The 22,215-nt window shown below is 45.9% G+C and overlaps 1 protein-coding gene across 25 annotated transcripts in view; it reads right to left on the reverse strand.

Annotated features, from left to right (window-relative positions):
• The window catches only part of CADPS (calcium dependent secretion activator), a 211,861-nt gene that overhangs the window by 115,830 nt on the left and 73,816 nt on the right, over nucleotides 1-22,215 (reverse strand). For all 25 annotated transcript variants that reach the window (XM_027700569.1, XM_027700560.1, XM_027700558.1 and 22 more), the window contains exons 4-6: nucleotides 20,717-20,797; nucleotides 16,228-16,464; nucleotides 13,827-13,948 (exon numbers count right to left, since the gene is read on the reverse strand). In XM_027700569.1, the coding sequence (XP_027556370.1) occupies nucleotides 13,827-13,948; nucleotides 16,228-16,464; nucleotides 20,717-20,797 (440 nt within the window). The remainder of the gene's footprint in view (nucleotides 1-13,826; nucleotides 13,949-16,227; nucleotides 16,465-20,716; nucleotides 20,798-22,215) is intronic.

A 22,215-nucleotide genomic window follows, 5' to 3' on the forward strand; every position in this document is an offset into this window, starting at 1 on the left:
TTTGCAAATGAGGACAAATAAATGTCATTCTGGCCAAAATGAGATTTACATGTATATATATATACACATATATATATACACACATGCCACAAAAAAAGAAGTACACAAGCAGAAAAATCCTGAGAGTACTTTTTCAGTCAAGACCATATCAACTACCTGAATCCCACCTGAATCCCTCAGCCCAGCATTTCTTACTGCCCAGTGCATTCCAAAGCCTGCAACTGATCAAGAAATGCTACTGTGCACAGGGACTTTACTAGAATCACCGCCCTATTTATGGCATCTCTGCTGTTCCAGTGGTATCATGAGGATCTGCTTGTGTCTCCAGGGTTTCTGCTTAGGTATCAAACTTAGGATGAGCAGCTAAACTCTTCTGGCTGCAAAGAGGTACTAGACAAATGTTGGCCCTTGTTTTACCTTTTACAAGAAAAATAAGGAGATCATCCCTGTAGCCTTTGTGTCTACAGATTCACCTAGAGGTGCCATCACAGTTATTGACCAAAGAGCCCAAAGCGCTGAGAATTTTTCCTGAATGAAACATAAAATTACACATATTCAGAGGGTAGGAACGGATAACAAGGAACAAAGGTCAGCTCTTGTTTCCCATTACCTCAATGGGCTCATTTAACATGAAGCACTTGAAGGATGGGCTCACCTGTCTGATTTCAGGAACACTTGGGAGCTCTCACAAGCACTGTCCTCCCTGCCACACGAGGGACAGTGATGCCGTTGTCAATGCAGGTGCCAGACTGCTCTGACCAAGCTGCTGTCAGCTGTCTCAAGTGACATGCTGCTGATCTGGCAAACCTTCAGCTTGATGCTACTCAGCCCTTCCGAACTTATGGCCAAAACTGGTAAGACCAACTAGTCTCCTGCTGATGCCACACCAAGCTCTTACCCTTTCCTGATGTAAGATCACTGCAGAAACAACTGTCTTCATCCCACGGAAGTGCAGTGCTCTACATGCTGATCTTTGGCTGGGGCCTCTAACAGCTACTAAAATGCAGACACAGCAATTACAAAGTTAAATTACCACATAGCTAAAAAGACAAAAACATTAAGACACCATGGGACTGCTATGTTACAATGTGTGATTATCGTACTATTTGGGATATGAATAAGGCTAGAGCAAAACTGTGTTAGAATCCCTGCTTGAGTCCTGACTGCACTCATTTATCACATGAAACCAGGCAGGAGGTTCTCTGACTCCAGCTGCTTTTCTCCATGATATCCCACTTATGTGGCCTAATCCTTAATTTTCTCAGCTGTCCTTGAGAGACACTGACTTAGTAATTTCTGTTCAACTCTAGCATGTAAGTTTCCTTCACAGGAAATTTTAGCACCCATGACCTTCCTAAAAGTGAACATATGCATTTAATACCCAGGAAAATGCATTAAATTTTCTTCATTTGTATACTGTGGTCTCCAGCAAGTCTGCTTAACTCTTGCCTAATTTGAAACATCACTCTTCTTCCATCATTGCTCTTGTAACTTGATGTAGCCAGAACACTGAGGCCTGTGATTTCTATAAATAAAGAACAAGTACAACTGGGTTATATTGCTGGGCCATGAATCAGCCCTGCTAACCAGCTCAGCCTGTCAGTGGGCTAACACAAGAGCAGCTGGAAAGCCATGTGCTTTCCACAGGGTTGACATTTAAACATGATCCATGACCAGTTCTCGTGAGCTTCAAAACTACCAGAGGACACCTTTTATCCCTCTCCAGATATATTTATTGAAATGGGTTTGTTCCATGCAAGCTGGCAACCAAAAGTGAAAAAATCAGAAAATGAAAGTAAAAATGTTTACTAAAGGAGAGCTACACTCTTCCCTCAGTGGGTTCACTCCAGGTGTGCACTACACTCAATGCACACAGCAGTATCCTGGGACAGATGGTCTCTGCTGGAGATGATGCCCTTCTGCCTTGTTCCAACAAATTCACCACTTAAGTAAAAAAGTCTTGCAGAATAACATTCCTACATGTTGGTCAGATTTGCATCAGTTTATTGAGCCACCTGCTTGGTATAGTTTTTCCAGTCTAATCGACTCAGCAGCAGTGCCTGTCCCCTCCCAGGCCAGGAACATGTCCTTGGGAAGGCAGAACACAGCAAGCAGCTGCTTCCATCCCTGCAGGGGCACAGCCACTGAAACCTGCAGCAGCATCCCCCACCCTCCTGCACAGCCAGCTGGCTGAGTACAGGGGCGTGTAGGTCCAGCTGAAAGGCCTTTAATATATGTGACCATGTCTTGGACAATATTTGCAAGGCCAGCTTAACCTCACTCGCTCTTCTCTGCTGCCAGAGTGGGGTCTCATGAGAACAAGACCAGCTGGTCTGGCTGCCTCCCTCCCTTGTGCACTGCTGGTACTGGCAGGAGAGTCACGCACTTCTCTTCATCCACATTCCTCATCTTGTCCCTCCTGGCACTCACACCAGCATGTCTGTGTGCCTCCTGGTATTTATGGTTTGGTCCCCAAACTGAGCCAGCTGGTAAAGGGAAGCTCGTCGCAAGGGTGGCACAGACATCAGCCTGACAGACACTGCCTATGTTTTGAGGAAATACAGGTTAGCAAAGTCACCTTTTGCTTGGTGACTGCTTCACGTGGTGTGGTGTGATGCTTTTAATCCAGCCTTGGTTTTTCAGCTTACTGCAGTGCCTGGCCACGGTGCCTGCTGGAGCTGGATCCTGCTCTGACGATGGAGTATTCCCATCCCGCTTCATTGCTGGGAGACTGAAATCCTACATACAGCCTCAACTTAGTTCTTACAGAAATCCTGACTAGCAAATGATGGCTTTATTTCTTTAGCACACTCCTTTCCTCCCAGAAGAGACCTTTGCAGGAAACATCCTTAAATCTTAGGCCATAAATCATGTATGCCCACAGCTTGAGCACTGGGAAAAACAGAGTTAGAGCAGAAGCATGCCAGGCACTGAGCTAACCTACCTTCATGCAGCTGATGGAGTAGTGCACCTTTGCCTCTAATGTAATGGTAAGGTGTATTTCTTTTTTACATGTTGCTAGAGACACAAGCAAGGAGGAAAATAAATGGTCTTAAAACATGTTTAACAGTACATGAAGAAGCACACAGGAAAGTTTTTTGCTATATTCTCTAATGCTTTACATATACCATCCATTCAAAAACATGAATTAGAGGCTGATGACCACCATTACCAGTGATCTTTCTGAACTTCCCTTGCCCATACTCTGAGGCCGCAGTTCATTATAATCAAGTGCACACAGACTTACTCAGCTCAACAGCAAAACCTGATGCAGGGATAGCATTAATCCCACCGGGATGAAAACATCCACTTTTGAAAATGAAAAGAGCAGTTTGGAACTTCTGGGAACACCATAAACTAGGCAGCCCATGTGCTGACCTTTCACAAGCAGGTGCTGGGAGAGCAGACAGCTCGCTCCTTTTTGGGAGCAGTGCTGGTGAGGCACCAAACTGGCAGGGACACAGCAGCATGGATGTGCCATGACATGTGGCAGAGGCAGGTGCTCACACCTGCACCAGCTGGGTCACAAAGCCATAAGAAACAGAAGTAGGGCATCTCAAGGCCTCTGGGAAAATATGTACTCTTTGCAACTCTCATGGGTAACGGCAATGGATAATAGGTTTTTCATTTGTGTCTTCGGGATTTGAAAAAACCCAAAGGCACAGAAGAATTCAGAATTTTAGGCTCTCCAAGAAAACCCACAGGCTGGGTCACACAGCTAGAGACCTGTGGAGTGCAGCTGTACACACAACTCTTTTTCAGTGGGAGAATGCAATAAATCACTGCTAGTTTGGGGATGCTGGATTGGGGATAGCTACAAACTCGTTCGCAACTTACTGCAGTAGGACTACAAACCTCGATTGAGGTCAGCTGAATTCTTCCAGAAACATAACCCAGTGGGCAATACAGCATCAATATTGAAAGAGAAAAGGTTATTTAGTCAGAAACAAAACAAGGTGATGAGTAAAGACACCAAACAAAGCAGGAAGCACTTGCTGCGGATGAAGCAAGGGAGGTGTTGGTTCCTCCCACCAACCACAGCCATCCATTGGCAAAATACCAAGCCATTTCATCCGTTTGGTGGGTTTTGTGGGACTGAGTTTGGATTTCTCATGCTGTAGAGAGCCTCAAACGGATCTATGGCTCTGAGGAAAGGATTTGATCTTCAGCTATCAGGAGAATATACTGAGAAAAAAGACCAATCGCAACTGTGGAAAAACACAAATTTAGGGGACTGTACTATCATGTATAAGTGCCCAAGTCACCTGCTTTGGGCTCCTGCTATTACAATAAGGAGAGATCTATTTAATAGTCAGTAGAGTTAGGCCTTAATTTGCCTTATCCCAATTTAGCAAGCAGATGAAATGATGCCTGACCTAAAAGGGTCTCTGTCTTCACTTCTAAAGAGGGGTGTTGAAGGTAACTGCTGCAGGTGCAATTAAAATCTCAAAGAATACATACAGATGCAGAGAACCTTCCATATTTCTGCTCATGCAAAGATGACCTGGGCTAGGAAATACAATTCAGGTGCTAAGAAAGGCATCTTTCCGTTGTGCCTGTAGAAACGGATTAAGAACGGTTTGCATCCATAATACGTCCTGATTCCCAAGAGCTGCTGAGCCTCCTCTGGGATTCCTCCCACAGTAAAAGTTTGATGTGTTTATTCACCTTCAAAACAGGATAACCAAAGACATCAGACACAGATTGACAACGCAGCCTATTTCTGTTTACATTTGTTTCCTCTCCTCCCTTTCTGCTGCCAGAACAGCCTTTCAGTCCCATCCCCTCAGAACAAGCTGAGCTGAAGTGGGAGTGACAGCACAAACAGATTTGATTCCTCCTAGACTTTCCTGCACAGACTTTGTAACGATTCAAACTCTGCTTTCACTGATGCTGCTCCCATGCAGGTGAGCGACAAGTCAGCATCTCCCTGGCACTGGCCAGCAGAGGTGGCTGTACCTGCCTTCCCTGGAGCTATGGAATGCTGAGCAAGGCCATGTCTCTGCATGGAGCACTGATGTCCGCTCTGATGGGATAACCCAAGGGCACTCTGAGTGAATCCATCGTTTCCCATGACATCCTAATTCCTGCTGAGCATATAGCATTCCCTCTTCTAAGAAAAGAGCATCACTGGTAAATATTTTGCTTACAAAAAGGGTGTTTATTTACCCCAAAACACCACTGCAGAATGCACCATGGTGTTATCCAAAAGGTGAGCAGAGACAGCACGTTCCTAAGGACTGGGTTCCTCCTACAGCAGCTGAGTTCCAACCTCCAGCATTTCATCGACTGCCCATTTTTCTCACGGCTCTGAGACACAATGTATGTGTCACCCACACAGACACCATTCTGCTTAACATCGTGCAGCCAGCAGTACCAGACAGCTGATAAAAGGCACCACCTCTCCCTCCAAGAGCTGCAACTCCCACATCCTCAAACTGGCTCCGGTAGCAGAGACACTGCCGGCTGAGAGAGAAATATGTCTCGGAGAGCATCACATCTGTGCCTGAGTGTGCAAAGTGCAGAAGGAATAGGGTAAAGCTGACAGAGACTGCAGCAAAGCAAAGCCTGCAAAGGTCTGCACTTGATCTGCTTGTGGCTCACACACAGTCCCCACAGACCCCGTTCCAGTGCCAGCACAGGGCACTGCAGCCAAGAGGAGCTGCTGAGGCCGACAGCACAGCTTTAGGAACCCAAAAAAGGATGATCTCTGCTATACAGAAAATATGGAGCTTGATTTGTGTTTCCTGAGAATGACTGATACAGTGAGGAAGTGTCATGAAGGAAGTAGGGAGGGGAGGTGGATTTAATCACATTATAGCTATTTACGGCCACGAGATGGCATTCCTGCCCCAGAGATGTCCTTGTGCCATGCCTGCACTCAGCCCAACTTGCCTCCTGTGCCCAGGACCACACACCCCTCCTGGGCTGCTGCACCCCCAGCTGGGCTCTACTGCACAAATCCCACGGCCAGTTTGGGTGAGAAATTCTGGCAATGCCATTCACCAAAATCTTTGGGGTATTAACAAGGAAAACAAGTAGTGTGATTACTTTCCATGATTTAAATGATGACTGCTTTTCAAATGCTCTGTGCTCTTCCCTAATACTTTCACAATTAGAGGAGAAAAGCCCAGCAGGAGGAAATGGAAATGAAAGCCCAGCACCGTTTTGCTGGGAGGTCTGAACTGAAGGAATAATTGGTTTTACAAGGGCTGCCTACTATATGTGCTCCATCAGTGTATCTGCTTTGGATACAGCACAAGTTAAGAGTTTAAGTCACAAAATGCCTCTGTGTGCATTTACTGTCTGTGGCTGTGACCACTTCTTGCATAATGCAATGTCTTGCAATGACATCCACAGGCTAATTAAGGTTTCTTTTGGTCAAAGATGCTCCACTGAACCAGCCCCAGAGCTGTTCATTTCACAGAACAATTAAATTCAGTGGTTAATCACTTCTTTCAAGTCTTGCCACTCTGAAAGAAAACCAAACTGCAGAGGACTGCCGTTGGTTAAGGCCTGGTCATGATTTGGACTTAGTAAGGCCAAGCCCTGCCAGCTTTACAGAAATTCAGTATCTCACAAGCAGAGACCATGAAAAAGGAGAAAGAAATCCTCTGCCTGAAAATACAGGTTACTGGTTTGTGTCAACATAATCTACACCTTCCTTTATAAAATCCAGTAGAGGAGAGCAATGAAATATTTCCTAAATGTAAACAGAGCAGAAAACAGCACCAGGTGCCTTTCCAAAATCAGCTAAAGATACAAACAAGATGTTCGAGACCATCTCTTGTTGTTCTGTCACCACTTACATTTTTCCTGTCCTATATTTTTCTAAGACAGAATCCAAGACAGAAAGGCCAAATCCAGCCAGATACTTGGGATAAGGTTTGCCTTGCCTAATTTCTGACAGCTAGAAGCAAAGGCATCCTAGGATCTCCTGGTTCAGTGGGGATGAGTGGACAGTTCCAGCAGGTGATGCCCATCCAGTTCCTCTCTCCATCAGCACGCAGTGACAAGAGGACGTTGCTCCCTTTAAGTACTTTCAGACTTAGTGCTGTGGTTCGTTGGGAGATTTAGCACATTCACAAAGCCAACAGGCCTCTCTACCTTCATTTCACAGAAAGAACACCTAAAATGTTGAGAAATCACTGTCCAGACAGGAGCAGGTACAGTACCAATCCTTTAAAGCATGTTCTCTATCTCCCTACGCTGCTTTGCAACCAGCAATAGCAGCACCTCTCATTAAATGATAATGTGCACTACTTGTACACAGCACTTAATAAATAAACCAACAACTGGGTCCTTTCACATGTCTCGCTCCCTGCCTTTCCCTTGGCAAATGACGTGCAGAATCTGCACTAAGGCATGGCTTAATTATTTTTAAAAAACACCAACCATGAGCAATAAACAAGATGACTAAATGTATCCCAGGACTTGCATTTTGCAGTCCTTCTCTTAATTTAGCACTGTTTCAGCTCACTGAATCTCAATCTCATTTCAATGTCCTTTCGGTCTCTACTACCCCATCTTAAGGTTGCATGAATAGGAGTGATGAAGCAGACGGGTGTCGATGAAAATCGCCTTGGGCATCATCACACCTTCTGGAATACTTAAATTTGAATGTATGTGCTATCACAGGAATACATAATTCCCAAGTGCATAGGAACACTCAAGAAATTAGACAGCTGGCGAGAAAAGAGAGACATTCATCTGTGAAAGAGAAGGTGCATGAGCTCAACCCTTACTAGACACCAGAGAATCCATGTGAAAGCAGTGCTGTGTGTGCTCTAAAGGTCAGGGAAAACACAACCAGGGCTTGCACTTACTTGATACCAGCAAAACCAACTACAAGAGGTAAGTCTACAGAAACAAGCCTTCATTATTCTTCAACACAGCTTCTAGTGTAAAATACAGGAGAGGAGGGACTGCACACGAGACCTTTGGGAGCAGGATCACCATCCACAGTCCCAGTAGAATATTCCACAACTGTCCAGGAGGCTGCTCACAGCAGTGTGGCTGTCTGGGTGACAGTCAGAGTAAGGGAATCCTGGGGGGCCTACCTTTATTCTGGGGAAAAACTCAGCCACTTAATCTAAAGCAAAATTTTTGTCCCCACAAGGTAAGAACCATTCCTGCAGAGCAGCTATGAGTAAGCATCAGAAGAGGTTCTGAATTCCTAATTAAAAAAGGTATTAAATCACTTGCATGAAGACTTCCCATAATAGATCACACGCTTGCACCTGGGTAATAACTTTTTAGTGCAGTTTTTGCTGTGCTTAATGACTTGTCCACAGCCTCCATTTTCAGAAATGGGAATGTCACAGCATAAATCTCAGGAGCATTATGGAAATACTGTCACACACACAAAAGGGGATTTGAAGAGCAGGTCAGACCGAGCTAACAGCAGAACCCTCCAGGTGCAAAGTCAGGCACAGCCTCATTGGAAAACTGTCTCCTGGGCATGCTAAATAGTTGTCAGTGAAGAAATCGTTTATCGGGGATTTGGACACCACTTTGTACCTTTCAGCCTCAGACAGAGGGGCTAAAAACAACCGCCCTGAAGCTCCTGTTCCTGTCCCTGTCATTGCCACCAGCAGCATCACTTAACTCACAGAGAGCAAAGCTGAAAATCTCTCCTGGAAGAACTTTCCCCAAAAGATGCCCTGGGGCAGACTGACCCTCTGCTCAGAGACTCACCCCAAAGATGAGGACTGCACCTCAGAAGTGATGGTGTCTGATGTTACCTGTACCCAGGGCTCAGTCACCAGTCTTAACACATTCCTAAGTCTCCTGGAGGTTTCCTAAGGAGAAAGAGCTGCAAACATCTGCACAGCTGTGAAATGAAATCATGTGACTGGAAAGGCAAGCCAATTGCTATGGGTAATTAACACAGCTTATATTTAATGCTGAAGCCAATTAGAAGAGGGAGGAGGGGGAAAAAAAGGAAAAAAAAGCAGCTACTTCCTAAATTTTCCTTTTGCTTTGTTTTTCACCCAGCATCGTGAATTTTGCTTACACAAGGCTTAGCTAAGCATGTAAACCTAAATATGAATGCCTGCTTAAAACCCACAGCCATTCAGGTCTTGTGCCTAAGCTTTTCCTTATCTGGAAAAGCCCTGCCAGGCACAGCACCAACAGCTGTACTGGGAGATACACAACATGAATTATGGGCTAAACTCTGCTCTCACTCACATCAGTTTAAACCCCTTTAGTTCAGTGGAGTTAAATTAGTTCACAGCACACGGAATATTTATTTGTAATTTATACCTCTCGGAAGGACTTTTCTCATTTTACCACAGGGGAGTGTGCAGGGCATCCCCAACTAATTTTGGCAGCAAAACAGACTGCAACAAAATGCTCTTATCATGCTCCTATCTGTGCAAAGCCAACAGGCAGCACTTCACGCTCCAGGGCCTGAGACGGGGATTCCTGAATGAAAAGACCAGATTTGCCCCTTCTGCAGACAGAGAAGAGATCCCTGTTTGCCAGCCTCCCCTCCTGCAGGGCTTCTCCCTTTGCTGCTCAGTGCCCATCTCCCAGAAGGAGAGGGTGACCAAACGGCACTGAGGAAGGATGCTGTGTACTTCCAGTCCCTCTTCACGGTCAGGCAGCGGGCTCTGATGGATGTGGCACCCAATCTGAAACAAAACCCCTGGTTGAAGGATAAGGTTGGAGATCTGGTGCAGCCTGTCAAAGCAGAGATAAGCAGCTGAGCTGTCACAGCACCTTGAAACAAATCAGGGAGCAGGATCAGAACAAGCACAGAGATAAAACAAGAGACTCCTGTCTCCTAGGGCAGCAGGTAAGAGAAAGGAGATGAGAGAGGTTTAGAAGTTTACCAAAGACATTATTTTATCATCAGAGTGAATTTCTGGAAAGGCCCAAGCCCTTGGTCATGACAAACAACATAAGATGTGATATAGAGTCAGATGAGACTCATTGAGTGCCATACAGCATATGCTGAAGAAAATTACATGGAAAAAACCCCAAGCAATGATGATTTGTCTTTTCTCCTTCAAAAACAACAATCTTCATTCCCACCTATTCTCTGAGCCACTGCACAACCCTTGTATTAGGGTTGAAGGTGCTACGCTGCAATTGGGAATATATAACCTCAAAATAAAGACACTTCCAGAGTCAGAGGAGCAGCCCACATCTCTGTCCCTTCTTGGCTGTGCTAAAATGCACAGACAGATTGGCCAGATTCTTCCCCCACCAGTTATTTACTGCTTTTACCCCAAATGGTTCAGCTGAGGTCAATGCAGGGACACATGATTTTCACTATTGTGAGTCAAGGGAGAATGAGACTTATCTGTGCGCCAGAATAGGTCCAGGTGAATACACAGCATTTATTTACAATGCACGTAGGACCTTGCTGTTGTTTGGGTCTCTTTGTTTTCTTTTGTTCTGCTTACATCAGAGAAAGGTAATAGAAGATGCTGAAACAGTGGTACAGCTGATGAGCACTGCTACAAGCACGGGTTACTCTTTAAATATATCCATCAGCCCCTTTAGAGGTTGTAGAACAGGGGTGTTGTGGCTGCATCTTTTGTGCTATTCCCAAACCCCTCAGCAACCCTGTTTTCAGGCCGTGCGAATGGCAGCACTGCTACCACAGCTCCTGGAAGGGCATTTTGGAGACATGCAGATGGCAGACCTCAGGCCAGCATGCAGGGAAAGGGGGGTATAAACCCCTCAACCATCTGCAAGAATACAGTTCCAGTGTGAAGAGCAGTAAAATCCTGCACACGTTGGGATTTGGGATATTTTTCAGAGGCATCTGTGGGTTAGGACATAATACACAAAGGCTTTTTCTTACACAACTTATTAAAAGCACTACCAATAATACACTGCAAACCTGACCTGAAATAAACCTTACCATTTCAGGTCTGGCTTTCTCTAGAACTGTGCCATCGCACTGAGGCAGATAATCCCCATGAAAGGATTGAGCTTAAAATGTCAGCAATCCAGCACGGAGCCTGAGAAGACATAGAAGGCCAGTATTTACTGCTGTCCCAAGAGCCACTCTTCACACACGACTCATCTGATTACTTGGTTGCTAACCCTGCTGCTGCCCTGCCTCTCTCAAGATCTGCAAACAGCTCCAAAGTCACTAAGATGCCTTCAAACATCTTTTTCTCAGAAACTGCTGGTTTTGCACCAGGGAAGATGAAAGGAGAATCTCTCACAGACCTAGACCAGTGCTTTTGGAAATTCCCCATTAGGGATGTGGAGCCAAGATTAGCACCCCTGGCATGGCACTGAGCTGAAGAGCAGCCACTGCCACTGCTGTGACTTGGGTGTTTTAGCTGAGGGCTGGCATTTCAAGGACACATGAGAATATAGTGACCAACTCCATGAGTTAGGTGAAAAGATGTCCTACCACCTCGAGTGGCCCCGTATCACCCTCCACCCCAGGACACAAGGCTGTCATAGAAAAGTGATGTCTTCCAGTGAATCTTACTGTTCAAATACAAGCTACTCACCCCTAGGCCAGGCAGCATCCCCTGCCAAAGTACGCAAATCCTGGGATGCTGGGCAGTGAGCAGTACCTCGTGCCTTTGCTGAGCTGCTTCCTTTACCAAGGAGTGGTTTGTTTATTATAAAAAGTACACAAACAAACATGGTGTGAATGACCTCAATGAGCACCTAAACTGACACCCCAGAAGGCTGTTTTGCCTGGCCATACATTGTCTGTCTCTAAGGCAGCACTGCTCAAAAATGCACCAAAAACTTCTCTGAGATGTTTCTATCACTGCCCTCATCACCGGAGCACCTGAGGGCCTTCAAGTCTTGTATTAAGTAACATGACAAACATGTCACATCTGAGTCATTCTCTCTTTCCTGCTCTTCTCAAGAGGAGAATTAAGTGCAGTAAATTGCTTTCACTGGACTTTGGTTTCTTGTGTCTGTGGTGCTGTGTCTGCAAGAGGAAGCAAGGTGAAAGAAACACCTCTAATGCAAAGAGGAAAAAAGGACAAGCTTTCTGTGGTGGCCTCTGGTTCCTGTGAATGTTATCCTAGAGCCTCTGCTTGGCTGGTCTTTGGTTTTAGAAAGTCCAGGACCCTCAAGCAACACAACTGTCAAACCTACTCCCCTCCTAAGGCATTTCTATAGGTATTAGCCCAAGTGCTGGAGCCATTCAGAAGACATTACACCTGGCTCACACCTCCACAGGAAGCCAGAGCAGAGAGAGGATGAGTGTGATGGACTTGCATAACTCGTATCACACTGCAGCATTCAGTGTTGGCTGCATTTTCCTGAGGGCTGATGGCTTCATGCCCAGACATTGTACATTTCATTATGATAAAAAGACCCACTCAATTGAAGAGCTCACTCCTGCAGCCCTTATTTTAAAAATAATTCTTGCAGAAATGGTCCTACGTCTGGCAGCAAGAAGGCTTGTGCAAGGAAGGACAGACCCTTTGAGCAAAAGTGGGATGAACAGACCAATCTAAACAAGTACATGTAACCTAGAAGTGTGCTTTTCAGTATAGATAGTAGTAATTTCCCCTAGATAGAGCCCAACTTTCTCCACTGAAGCAATAAAAATACCTAAAATAGTGAAATTGTAGGTTCTTATGGAAATTTTGTTCCAAGTACAGCTCTCTTCCTTCCTTCCTTCTCTGAAGGAGATTTTTGAAGCATTTTGAAAAGTAAGCCAGGCTGCAGCACTTTCCCTGATTGGGAATATTGTTTTTAAACCACTTAGTGCAGATTCTTGCTGCTCTGGTGCAGTGCAGGGCACAAGGCATCAGCAGTTTCTGTGCCTCTATGAGAGGACAGCGACGGAGGGAAGGCAGCCTGTCCTCAGCTCTGCTCTCTCCCGAGTGTCTGCCCGCAGTGCTTGTGCACTCCCATGTAATGCAGCCAGGCAGTTCCAGCTTTCCTTCCACGAGCTTGGGAAGCTCCTGGAAAACCACTGAGAACTGGTCACTTGGAGGGAATGGGATACAGAAACAGAGAGGGAATATCCCAAGAGCAGCCCCTCCTGCACTGCTCCCTGTTCCTGGAGGAGGTTTCATACCACCTTGACAATTCTCCACTGTGAGGACGTGCATCGAGAATTAAATTTAAGGGTGGAATCTCTGCAGTGATCCAGAGAAAAACTGCCTCAAATCCATAATGTTTCAAGCTAACTAATCCTACAAATTGGAATGGAAATAAGCCATTCATCATTTTCTCCTTCCAAATTAACCAAGATCAATCACTACTCGCAGGCATTTCACAACACCTGGGCAAGACAAAAGTGGGGATTTGGGGACCAGATCAAAGAGGACAGAACAAGACCCTGCCCTTGAATGGGACTGGGTCAGAGAGGCCTCTGATAAAGCTTTAACTGAGTGACTTGAAGCTTTTCCCAGCTCCTCTCTCTCACCTCTGGCTGTAGCTGTCAGAGTGTGTGTCCCTGCCAGCTGTTTCCTTTCTCATAGGACTACCAAAACCCAGACAGTAAGGATGAGATAATGTACCTACACCTGATGGCACCAGTTCAGATCGACATTCAGACAAGTATTTATCTAAGCACATGCTTAACTCCATCCCTATTTAGCAAAGTCCTTACGTACAGGCCCAAATTTATCTCTCTATGGCTACATGAGACGTAAGCCTCTCATTAGCACCTCTTTTTCTCAATCAGGGCTTACGTGCCATTCTTAGCTGCAGGACGACGCTCTGCATACGTGGAAGGCCACATTTCTCCTCTGCTTCTCAGTCCCCTCTGGCCTCACCATGCAGAAGCCAGAGCTGTCTGCAGCGACTCAGCAGCATAGAGGTGGGGCAGAGGAGAGCATGGTGAAGAGAGAAAAAAGCAAAGCAAGACTTACGTTGGCTTTGAGGCTTCAGCCTGGTCAGTCTGCAGTTTCTCCCCACCTTCCACTTCCATGGTGCAGTACACGATACGGTTGGGGGCCAGCGACTTCAGACCCTGCACCTCCATGATGACAACCTGCCGGGAGAGAAAGAGAAATGTAAGAGGAGCAGCCTCCTTCAGACCTTGCTGTAGCTCCTGACCCAGCCAGTGCTGGGGGCCTTCATGTGCTGCTGGTTGTTCATGGTGGCAGCTGGGCTGGGACAATGGCACTGCCCAGGCTGAGTCGCAGCCAGCGAGGTCTGTGTGGAGATCAGGACTCCCTCTGCCTGCACATGGGCTTGTTGAAACCTTTGGGTGCCCAGGGCTGTACCAAGCTTCAGGAGATAGACTTCACAGACATGGTCCTGCCCCACCTAGAAATGCCTTAAGATGCGTAATCCAGAAAAAAAGCACACAACTACTCAGCTTGTGCCAACGCAATAATAAGAGTAATCACACAACGGTTTGGGGTTGACCTCTGAAGACCATCTAGTCCAATTCCCACATTGTGGCAGGGACATCTTTCAGGAGATCAGGTTGCTCAGAGCCCCATGCAACCTGACCTTGAACATTTCCAAGAAAAAAACATCTTTGCTTGTTGTTCCCTGTTCCTGTGTCTCACCACCCTCACATTTTCTTATATTCAATCCAGATCTACCCTTTTTCAGTTTAAAACTGTTGCCCCTTGTCCTGTCACTCTACAGCCCTGGTAAAAAAAAAAAATCTTTCTCCATCTTTCTTATAAGAAACCTTTCTTATTAAGAAATCATCATCTTAGTTTCTTGCAGGTAATTACCCTTCTTTCTTTTTTTAAAGGTGATTAATCCCATTAACTACATACCTTAAACATTTCTACAAGAAGCACCGGGGGAGTTTCTGTTCATGTTTTAATACAGATATCTATGAAGTATATACACAGGGGTTTAAAATTGTTCTCCTCAGGTCTTCTGATCTGGCTTGAGCTGAAGATCCCCTCGCTGGCACACAGAGCTCCACAAACCCTCTAATGAGTGCACATTTTCGGTAAAAGCTCTCTTGCAGCAAGAGTTTTCAGCACTGAGCAGTGCCCAGATCTGCCAGCTCCTGAAGTCAGTGCTTCGCTGAGCTTTGGCTTCCCACCAGATGGGGTTCAGCTGGAGCAAAGCACTGTAGACACTCCGTTGTAAGGGTAAGTCCCTTCACACACGGCTGTACACGATGCATAGGCTTCTGACAGGGAGGTTTATTGCTTTGTGATAGAGGAATTCTATCACAAAGGATAGAATTTATTCCTCCAAGAGGAATGCTTGGAGGTCAGGTTTTGTTTAATGCTGCTCCTGAAGGCATGATCTCTGGGTTCACAGCCCTATTTCTAAAGAAAAAGACTGAACTGAATACTATAAAGAAGGTTTCAGACATCTAGTGAGTTAAACTCTGAGACTGGACAATCAGTGTCATTAAGTTTTGCATTGGCATGATATGTATAACAAGAGACCTTTTTAGGAAGCAAAATAAACAGGAAACTACACAAAAATAGAATTTTCTGATTTTTCTGCAGCCTACATTTTTGACTCCATCCTAGTAGCTGTTTTGACAATGTAACATAAACCCACTCATTGACAGACAACCACAACTCTGTATGGGTGAGCTGATGACTCCTTGAAGTAAATATGCCTGCAAATAGACCACAAATATGTTTGCACAAAACAACCGAGATGGCTGAAAACAGCTCCTGAGCAACACTGTTGCAGGACTGAGGCAGCCTGTGTCAGAGGTAATGGAGGTCCCACAGCATCCTGCCTTCCCCTGGGCTGCACAGACAAACTGCTCGACAGAGCAGAAGGTCAGTGTTCAACACAGAGCAAAGAGCAAGCCAGCACAGCACAGTATTTCCACACAAACTGCAAGCCAATCTGTTGGGTGCATTCAAACCCCAGCAGTTTTCAACAATTTCAACATCCTCAACAAAGAGGAAGCAATTTTTGCAGTGAAATACAGCAACCCTTCTAACTGGCAATAATTAAACACACTGACGTTTACGGTGTTGCATTATTGTATTGGTTTCAGGTTTACTGGGGTACACTCAGTAACAAACTGCATGAGGAGGTCAGTTAATGATGCAGATTTCTGAGCCATCTGATATACCTCAGCAGCAAATGCCAGACAGTGTATATCTCACAGTTTGTTCCAACAAGATGGTGAGACACCAGAAAGGACACAATGTTTGATCACAGGCAAAGCTTCCAGTAACCAGGGAGGAACTGTTCCTCGTGGAGATCAGAAAGTGATTTCTACTCACCTTACTTCACCTAACTGAAGTTTGAAGGGAGCAGAACTTGGTTGCTGTGATTTTTACTCCCACGAACTCTGCACCCTGTGGTGTGTGTGAAACTTACCTCCAGGGAGAACGACAACACCACGTCTGACTTGGAAAGCTGGTTCTCATTTTCTTCTCCCATGTCAATTATCGAGGTGTTGTGGCTACGTTTCAGCTTCTGCAGCTTGAACTCAGAGCCTCCTTTAGACACAGGCATGCTCTCCAGGTTTGCCATCAGGAGATTGACGGACGACTTCAGCTCCTCAATGTACATGTTCTCCATTTCTTTGGACACAAACTTGGGAAACTTGCGTTCCTTGGATTTGGAAACAAACACAACAGAAAGAATGGCTGTGACAATCAGCAACCACTTGTTGCACTGAAAGAATCCCCCAGGAGCATCTGCAGAGGTTTGCTAGCAGGAAACTCCCACAAACCAGATGACAAATTACAGCTTCCCCCTGGGTAATGTAGAAACATTATTAGCTTCCATAGAATTACTACTTGGTACTTGTCCAACTTTCCTGTTTCTTGCATGGACTTGCATTTCATTGATTTTTCTATCAGCAAATGGATTTTTTCATATGTATGTATTCACAATTACAAACACTCCAGGCCAACTCTCAGCTGAACTTTGTGACTGACAGCAATTTACTAAGGATTCAAAGGATGTTGACAGTAAGGGACTTGTCTTCCAGTCTCCCAAATGCACCAGTTCTTTTAAAAACACTTCTGAGCAGTTGTTCCATCAGTTTTCTAGGTATGAAAGGAGCCCAAAGAGGGAAACCAGCAATGGGTGGGCAGTAACATGTGGTCCCAACTGGAAGAAGGGGTAAAACACCCTTCCCACTACTTGCCAGGGCCTGAGTCTCCCTCCAAGATGATAACCTTTCATTCCAGTGCTGCTTGTTGTCAACAGGAAATTTTAAAGATTAAAACCAAAGGTGACAGCGAGAGAAAAACATGATGTTCCCCAATGCATGTTCCCAGCTTTGAACTTCTGCCCATCACTGGTCTGAGCCCTATGTCTTCTGACAACTCTTCCCATGCCCTGAATCTGCTCAGGATTCGAGCGTCTCTCAGTGGGTTACGAGAGACTGTGCATGGTGTGTGACAGCGAGGCAGCATCTGCAGCCAGGGAATGTGAAGCTGACGTGCAAAGTATCTTGGTGGCAATTCATAATATTCTAAAAAGCTGTTTGTAAAATGTATGCTAGAAGAGAAAACAAGGTCATGTTTCTTCTAGAAGACTGTCATCAAGCTGCTGAAAAAGTACTCCACTGCACTAGTTTTTGCATCAGTCCTCAATAGCTTACTCGTTACAAGCACAGCTCACAGCAGCACTAGCACCAAGCAGTTAAAATATAGTCATCTGTTTCCAGCCTCAATCTTGGGAAGCAATTCCCCCATGTAAATTAGACCTGGTGCAAGATAAACTACCTAATCAGTCTGCTTTATTGTCTATGCATTGTATAAGTTGCAAGTCACCTTTAGGAAAAAAAAAAAGGCAACTGTTTTGCGGATTTTGAGAACAACTGCTGAAGCAATGATGTTCAGACATTATTGCTTTTTTACCCTGCTGCCATCCATCTCTCCAGGGACTTCAATTTTGGCACTGCCTCCACAAACCTCTTCAGAAGTGCAGCAAGACTGAGACATTTCACTGTGTGCCACCAGCAACATCTCATATTAAGGCTAAAAATGTTTGAAGTGACACAAAACAGTTTAACTGAGACTATTTGACTGATGAAGGAAATGCAGAGATGCAGGTGTAGTCTCTAGTTACCCATTGGATTGGAGATAAAGCTGGGGAAAGTCTCGAGTAAGGCACTATAAGAGATGCAGATAACAGCAAGATTGGGTGTTAGTCACCTCCACATGTACTTTGAGCAGAAAGAGGATCAGAAATGGAGACAAGCACAGAGAAAAGCAGAGTTAAGAGACTGCAAGAAATGACCAGTCCAGCAGGCTGGAGCAGAGTAGGTCCAGCCCCAGACAGACATATCACTCTGGTGTCATCACAAGGTCTCATTTAGTTGTCCCTACACGTGCTCCTCCTTGTCCTTGAGGCCAGGTGACTGGGTGGAGGAAAAGGCACCCCAGGACAGCAGAGCACTTGCTACTGCAGAGAAAAATACACGTCTGCCTTGGCATCACTAAGCTCTCAGCTGTAATGCTGCTCTATTTGGCTGCTGGAAAAGTACAACACACAGAATGAAAAGCCTGTCCAGATTCAGCTTTAAAACATCTGCTTGACTTTGAGCGTGATCCTCAAGCCGCCTGGCTCCAAGGCTGGGCTTATGTGCTTTGATGGAGTCAGGCTCAGCGGGGACCCTGCCTAACGCTGCCCTAGTGCTGTGCTGAGCTGCACTCTCCTGGGCACATGGGAAGGCAAAAAGACCCAGAGTTGTGCCCTGGTATCCAGAGGCAGGAAGGCTGGCGTGCACAGTCACTGTTCAAGGTCACACAACAGATCAGACGAGGGTGTGCAGAGCCACCGGTTCTGCAACACTGCAATGCTAAAGTTCCGTTAGACTCCGCAGCTTTTGATGCCTCTGAAGTGCAAATGTCCTAGTGTGAATTTCTTAATTTATTAGCGAGGCATTAATTTGCCTTGAGCATGGAATCTCCAAGACAGCCACCTCAGGGCTGGTTTCACGAGCACTGTAAGCCTCCGTGAGCAGCAAATCTGTATTAAAAGCTGCAAATTGGAGATAAAATTGGAAATGCTATCCTTTCACTGAGCTGAATTGTGAACCTGCCCTCTGCTAGAGGGAAAGCAGCCTTGCCCAGAAAGGAGGATACAGAGAAGGATTCAAAAGGTCATTTGGATGCCTCCAAAAGACGGTATTCATGGGTCTGAAAGAACAAGGTTTCTCATAGGCAGATGCTGGTGGGACCTGACATTCTGGACAGAAGGCCTGCAGCAGTACCATAAAGGAGATTTAATATCAATAGCTGCCAACTGGATCACAGGTAAGTCCCTTTTATTCGAAACCACCCTCCAAGCTGCACAGTTGTATTTTGAAGGTTGAATTCTGCACAGGGATATGTCAGGTTATGTTGAGGAGTTTCCCCTGACTGTCTCTCACAGGGCCAGCAGTGTCATGGTTTGTTTTCAGCATCCTTGGGGGAAGAATGGAAATGGCAAATTCTCTTTTGCAAAAAATAATTCATGAAGCTGCAGCTTCTGCTGGCTGCTACTGAATCATGCATATTGTTGTCCCACATGCCATAAAGAGAAAATGAAACAACGAAACCAGGCAATCTCATTCTGGCACTCAGGGCCTGGCTACCCATCTCGGAATTGGAGCTCTGCACGGGGGCCTACATTTCACTGCAAATGAGTACTGTAGGTTGTCTTGACAAGAATAAAATGGCAAAAGGCCAAATGCTGAACAAAAGAGCTGCAGTCGGTTTGCTGCTTTGCTGCACCACCATTTGGCCACGTCGTCCTTGGCCACCTCACTAATTTTATCAGTGAAGTGGGGAAAACCAGAGCCTATGTCCCTGAAGATGCAACAGCAGCAGCTGTTTAACAGAAGTGTTAATGAGGAGGAGCTGTGCAGGCACCACCAGCACCCTTGCTAATGCCTGACCATAAATGAATGTGCTCTGCTTTTCATACCCAGGGATATCAGTGTGGCTGCAACTAGCTCTGATATTACCTTTCTTATGAAAAATCCCGATTTGGGCACAGGTCATTGCTGGGAGAGCTGCTGCTGAAAGGCAGGCCCCTAGACTGAGCTTGCCTCTCTGATTAGACCTTTTTCTTTTCCTTCTAGTAATGGTTTCTTGATTATCAAGAATGGCAAGATAGATCATTCCCAATGACTTCAGCCCCTTTAGGGCTTTATCAGAGCATCTAATTAGAAGCACGGATAAAATCTTGGCTTTACTGATGTCAACAGAACCTTCTCCATCTATGGTCCATCAGAGGCCACACAAATCTGCACTGTGTGAGGGTGTGATTTGCTCCTAGGGAGACAGCTCCTTACAGAAGGGTCTCTAGGGAGCTTAGCCAGGTGCTTGGTTACCAAATCTCTTTGGAGGTCCTGTGTCTGCTGCTCCAAACAGCAGCAGTGCCTGCAGGGTGCAGTGCTGGCCTGACTGCTCTCATGCATAGCGTGAAGTTGTTTGGGACAACACATCTGAAGTACCTTTACTGAGGCAGGATCTACCTACAGGGAGGAAACTGTGGCTCCCAGCCGCCCAGCAAAAGGCACAAATTCCTTAAGGGCAGTTTCTGTCTCCTTTGTACCTGCCATCACACACCTTATTGCCCAATGCAGAAATTTGACAGAGTTTGACAATATCTTTGCCACTGGTGAGGATTTGTAAGGGATTTTGTAGGAACCTAACCTGTCCCAGCTCATCAGGACATTCCAAGGAACGCACATCACAACAGCTTCAGCTGTACTTGTTGTTTTGTTTATAGTTAAAAACCTGGTAATTTTTATATGGTGATTACTGAGAGAAAAAACCCATAAGAGAATGACAGAACCTGGGGGCTGCATCAAACTACTTATATATGAAGAGCTTATTAATAACAGCAGACTTTTTTTTACCTTGGCAATTTGCTCTGCCATTTGGAGACGTCCATCCAACTCACGCCTGATCTGTGCTGCTTGCTCATCTGGGTTGTCCAGCTGTATAAAAACAAAAAGCAAACCAAGGTGAAAAATTAACCAATGCAGCACCTTTACAAGCAGTTCAGTTCTTCCAGCTGACCTCCTGCACTACATTATCAATGAAGTACAGCACAGAGGGAGTGGTGATGGGCCACCTTCCGGAACAGAAGCCCCCACAAAGGACACCCACAATGCTCAACATCCCAAGACAGACAGTTTTGGTACCTGCCCAGCTGCCTCCTGGGGCTGAGCATCCTCATCCTGAGGTCTTACATCCACTTTGCCCTGTGATCCAGCCTGGCAGCAAACCCTGATGGTGACTACCTGAAACCCTGGAAAGCGGGGTGCCCTCCAGAGGTATCACTTCACTGGCGCTTGAGAAGCCACAGCATCTTGTGCTGGGGCAGGACACTCAGCAGCTCCAGATCACCAAGCCAAACACCCCCAGCCCTGCTTGCCACCCAGAAAAAACATAAGGCAGCTCAGCAGAAATGCACAGCAATAGCATTTGCTTATTTTCTTTCTCTTTTCCCCCATATTACTGCATCCCTATGCTACCACCTAATTCGTGCCATCAGTTTTCCCGCAGACTTCAGCAGAGATTTTTTGGGGGTATTTTTGGGGTAGTTTTTTGCAACGCACTGCCCACAGCCCTGTGGTTCAGTGTTCGGCATCTGCCCAGCTCTGAAATGTCTTCTGAGGATAAAATGTTGTTTCTGCCAGTTAAGCAAGTGATTACAACACAGGTGGAAGAGGCACAGTGACTGCTGCAAACAGTTTCCTATTGGTAGGACTTGGAGCAGGTCTGTTATTTTTAGTGGGAATACACAGGCATGAAATCACAGAACAGCAAAAACGCACAAAATCAAACTGACAACTGCTATAATGAGGTGGCAATTTTATAGCTGTTTTCCAGATTCTCACTGCTCTTTAGACTCCTTTGGGGTCATTTTGGCCACGGCACGAGGCTAGACACGTGGTCAGCGGGGTGGTCATGGCACTGCTCCACCCACAAGGCACAAACCCAAGCTCGGCCTGACGCAAAACCTTATGGTTTTAGTTCATCTCCTTGAGTCAATGTGACTTCAGGTGGGAGGGCTGGCTCCCCCACCCAAATGCTGCCTTTGTTTTCAAACTCTCAGCTCCTTCTGGCTCCCAGCAAAAGCAATTGCCACAAACCACTGTGGGTCAGCTCTCCCATCGACTGCTACGTGCAAATGAGCTTTGTTTGCTGGCTTGGGGTTGTGCTAATCACCTCCCCGGGCTTCATCCTTCTCTGGAGACAAACTGCTTGACACAAGAAAGGCTCGGCTGGTGCAGTGCAGTCTGGAAAGTTACAGCTACAGCAAGTTCTGATTATCAGCCTGATGAACAACGGGCTCGGCTGTTGGTGGCCCCTGGATGGGCTGAAACACAGCACTTTTCCCCCAGCCCAC

Source organism: Neopelma chrysocephalum, unplaced genomic scaffold, assembly GCF_003984885.1.
Source record: "Neopelma chrysocephalum unplaced genomic scaffold, ASM398488v2 Primary Assembly neopelma1_147, whole genome shotgun sequence".
Lineage (NCBI taxonomy): Eukaryota > Metazoa > Chordata > Aves > Passeriformes > Pipridae > Neopelma > Neopelma chrysocephalum.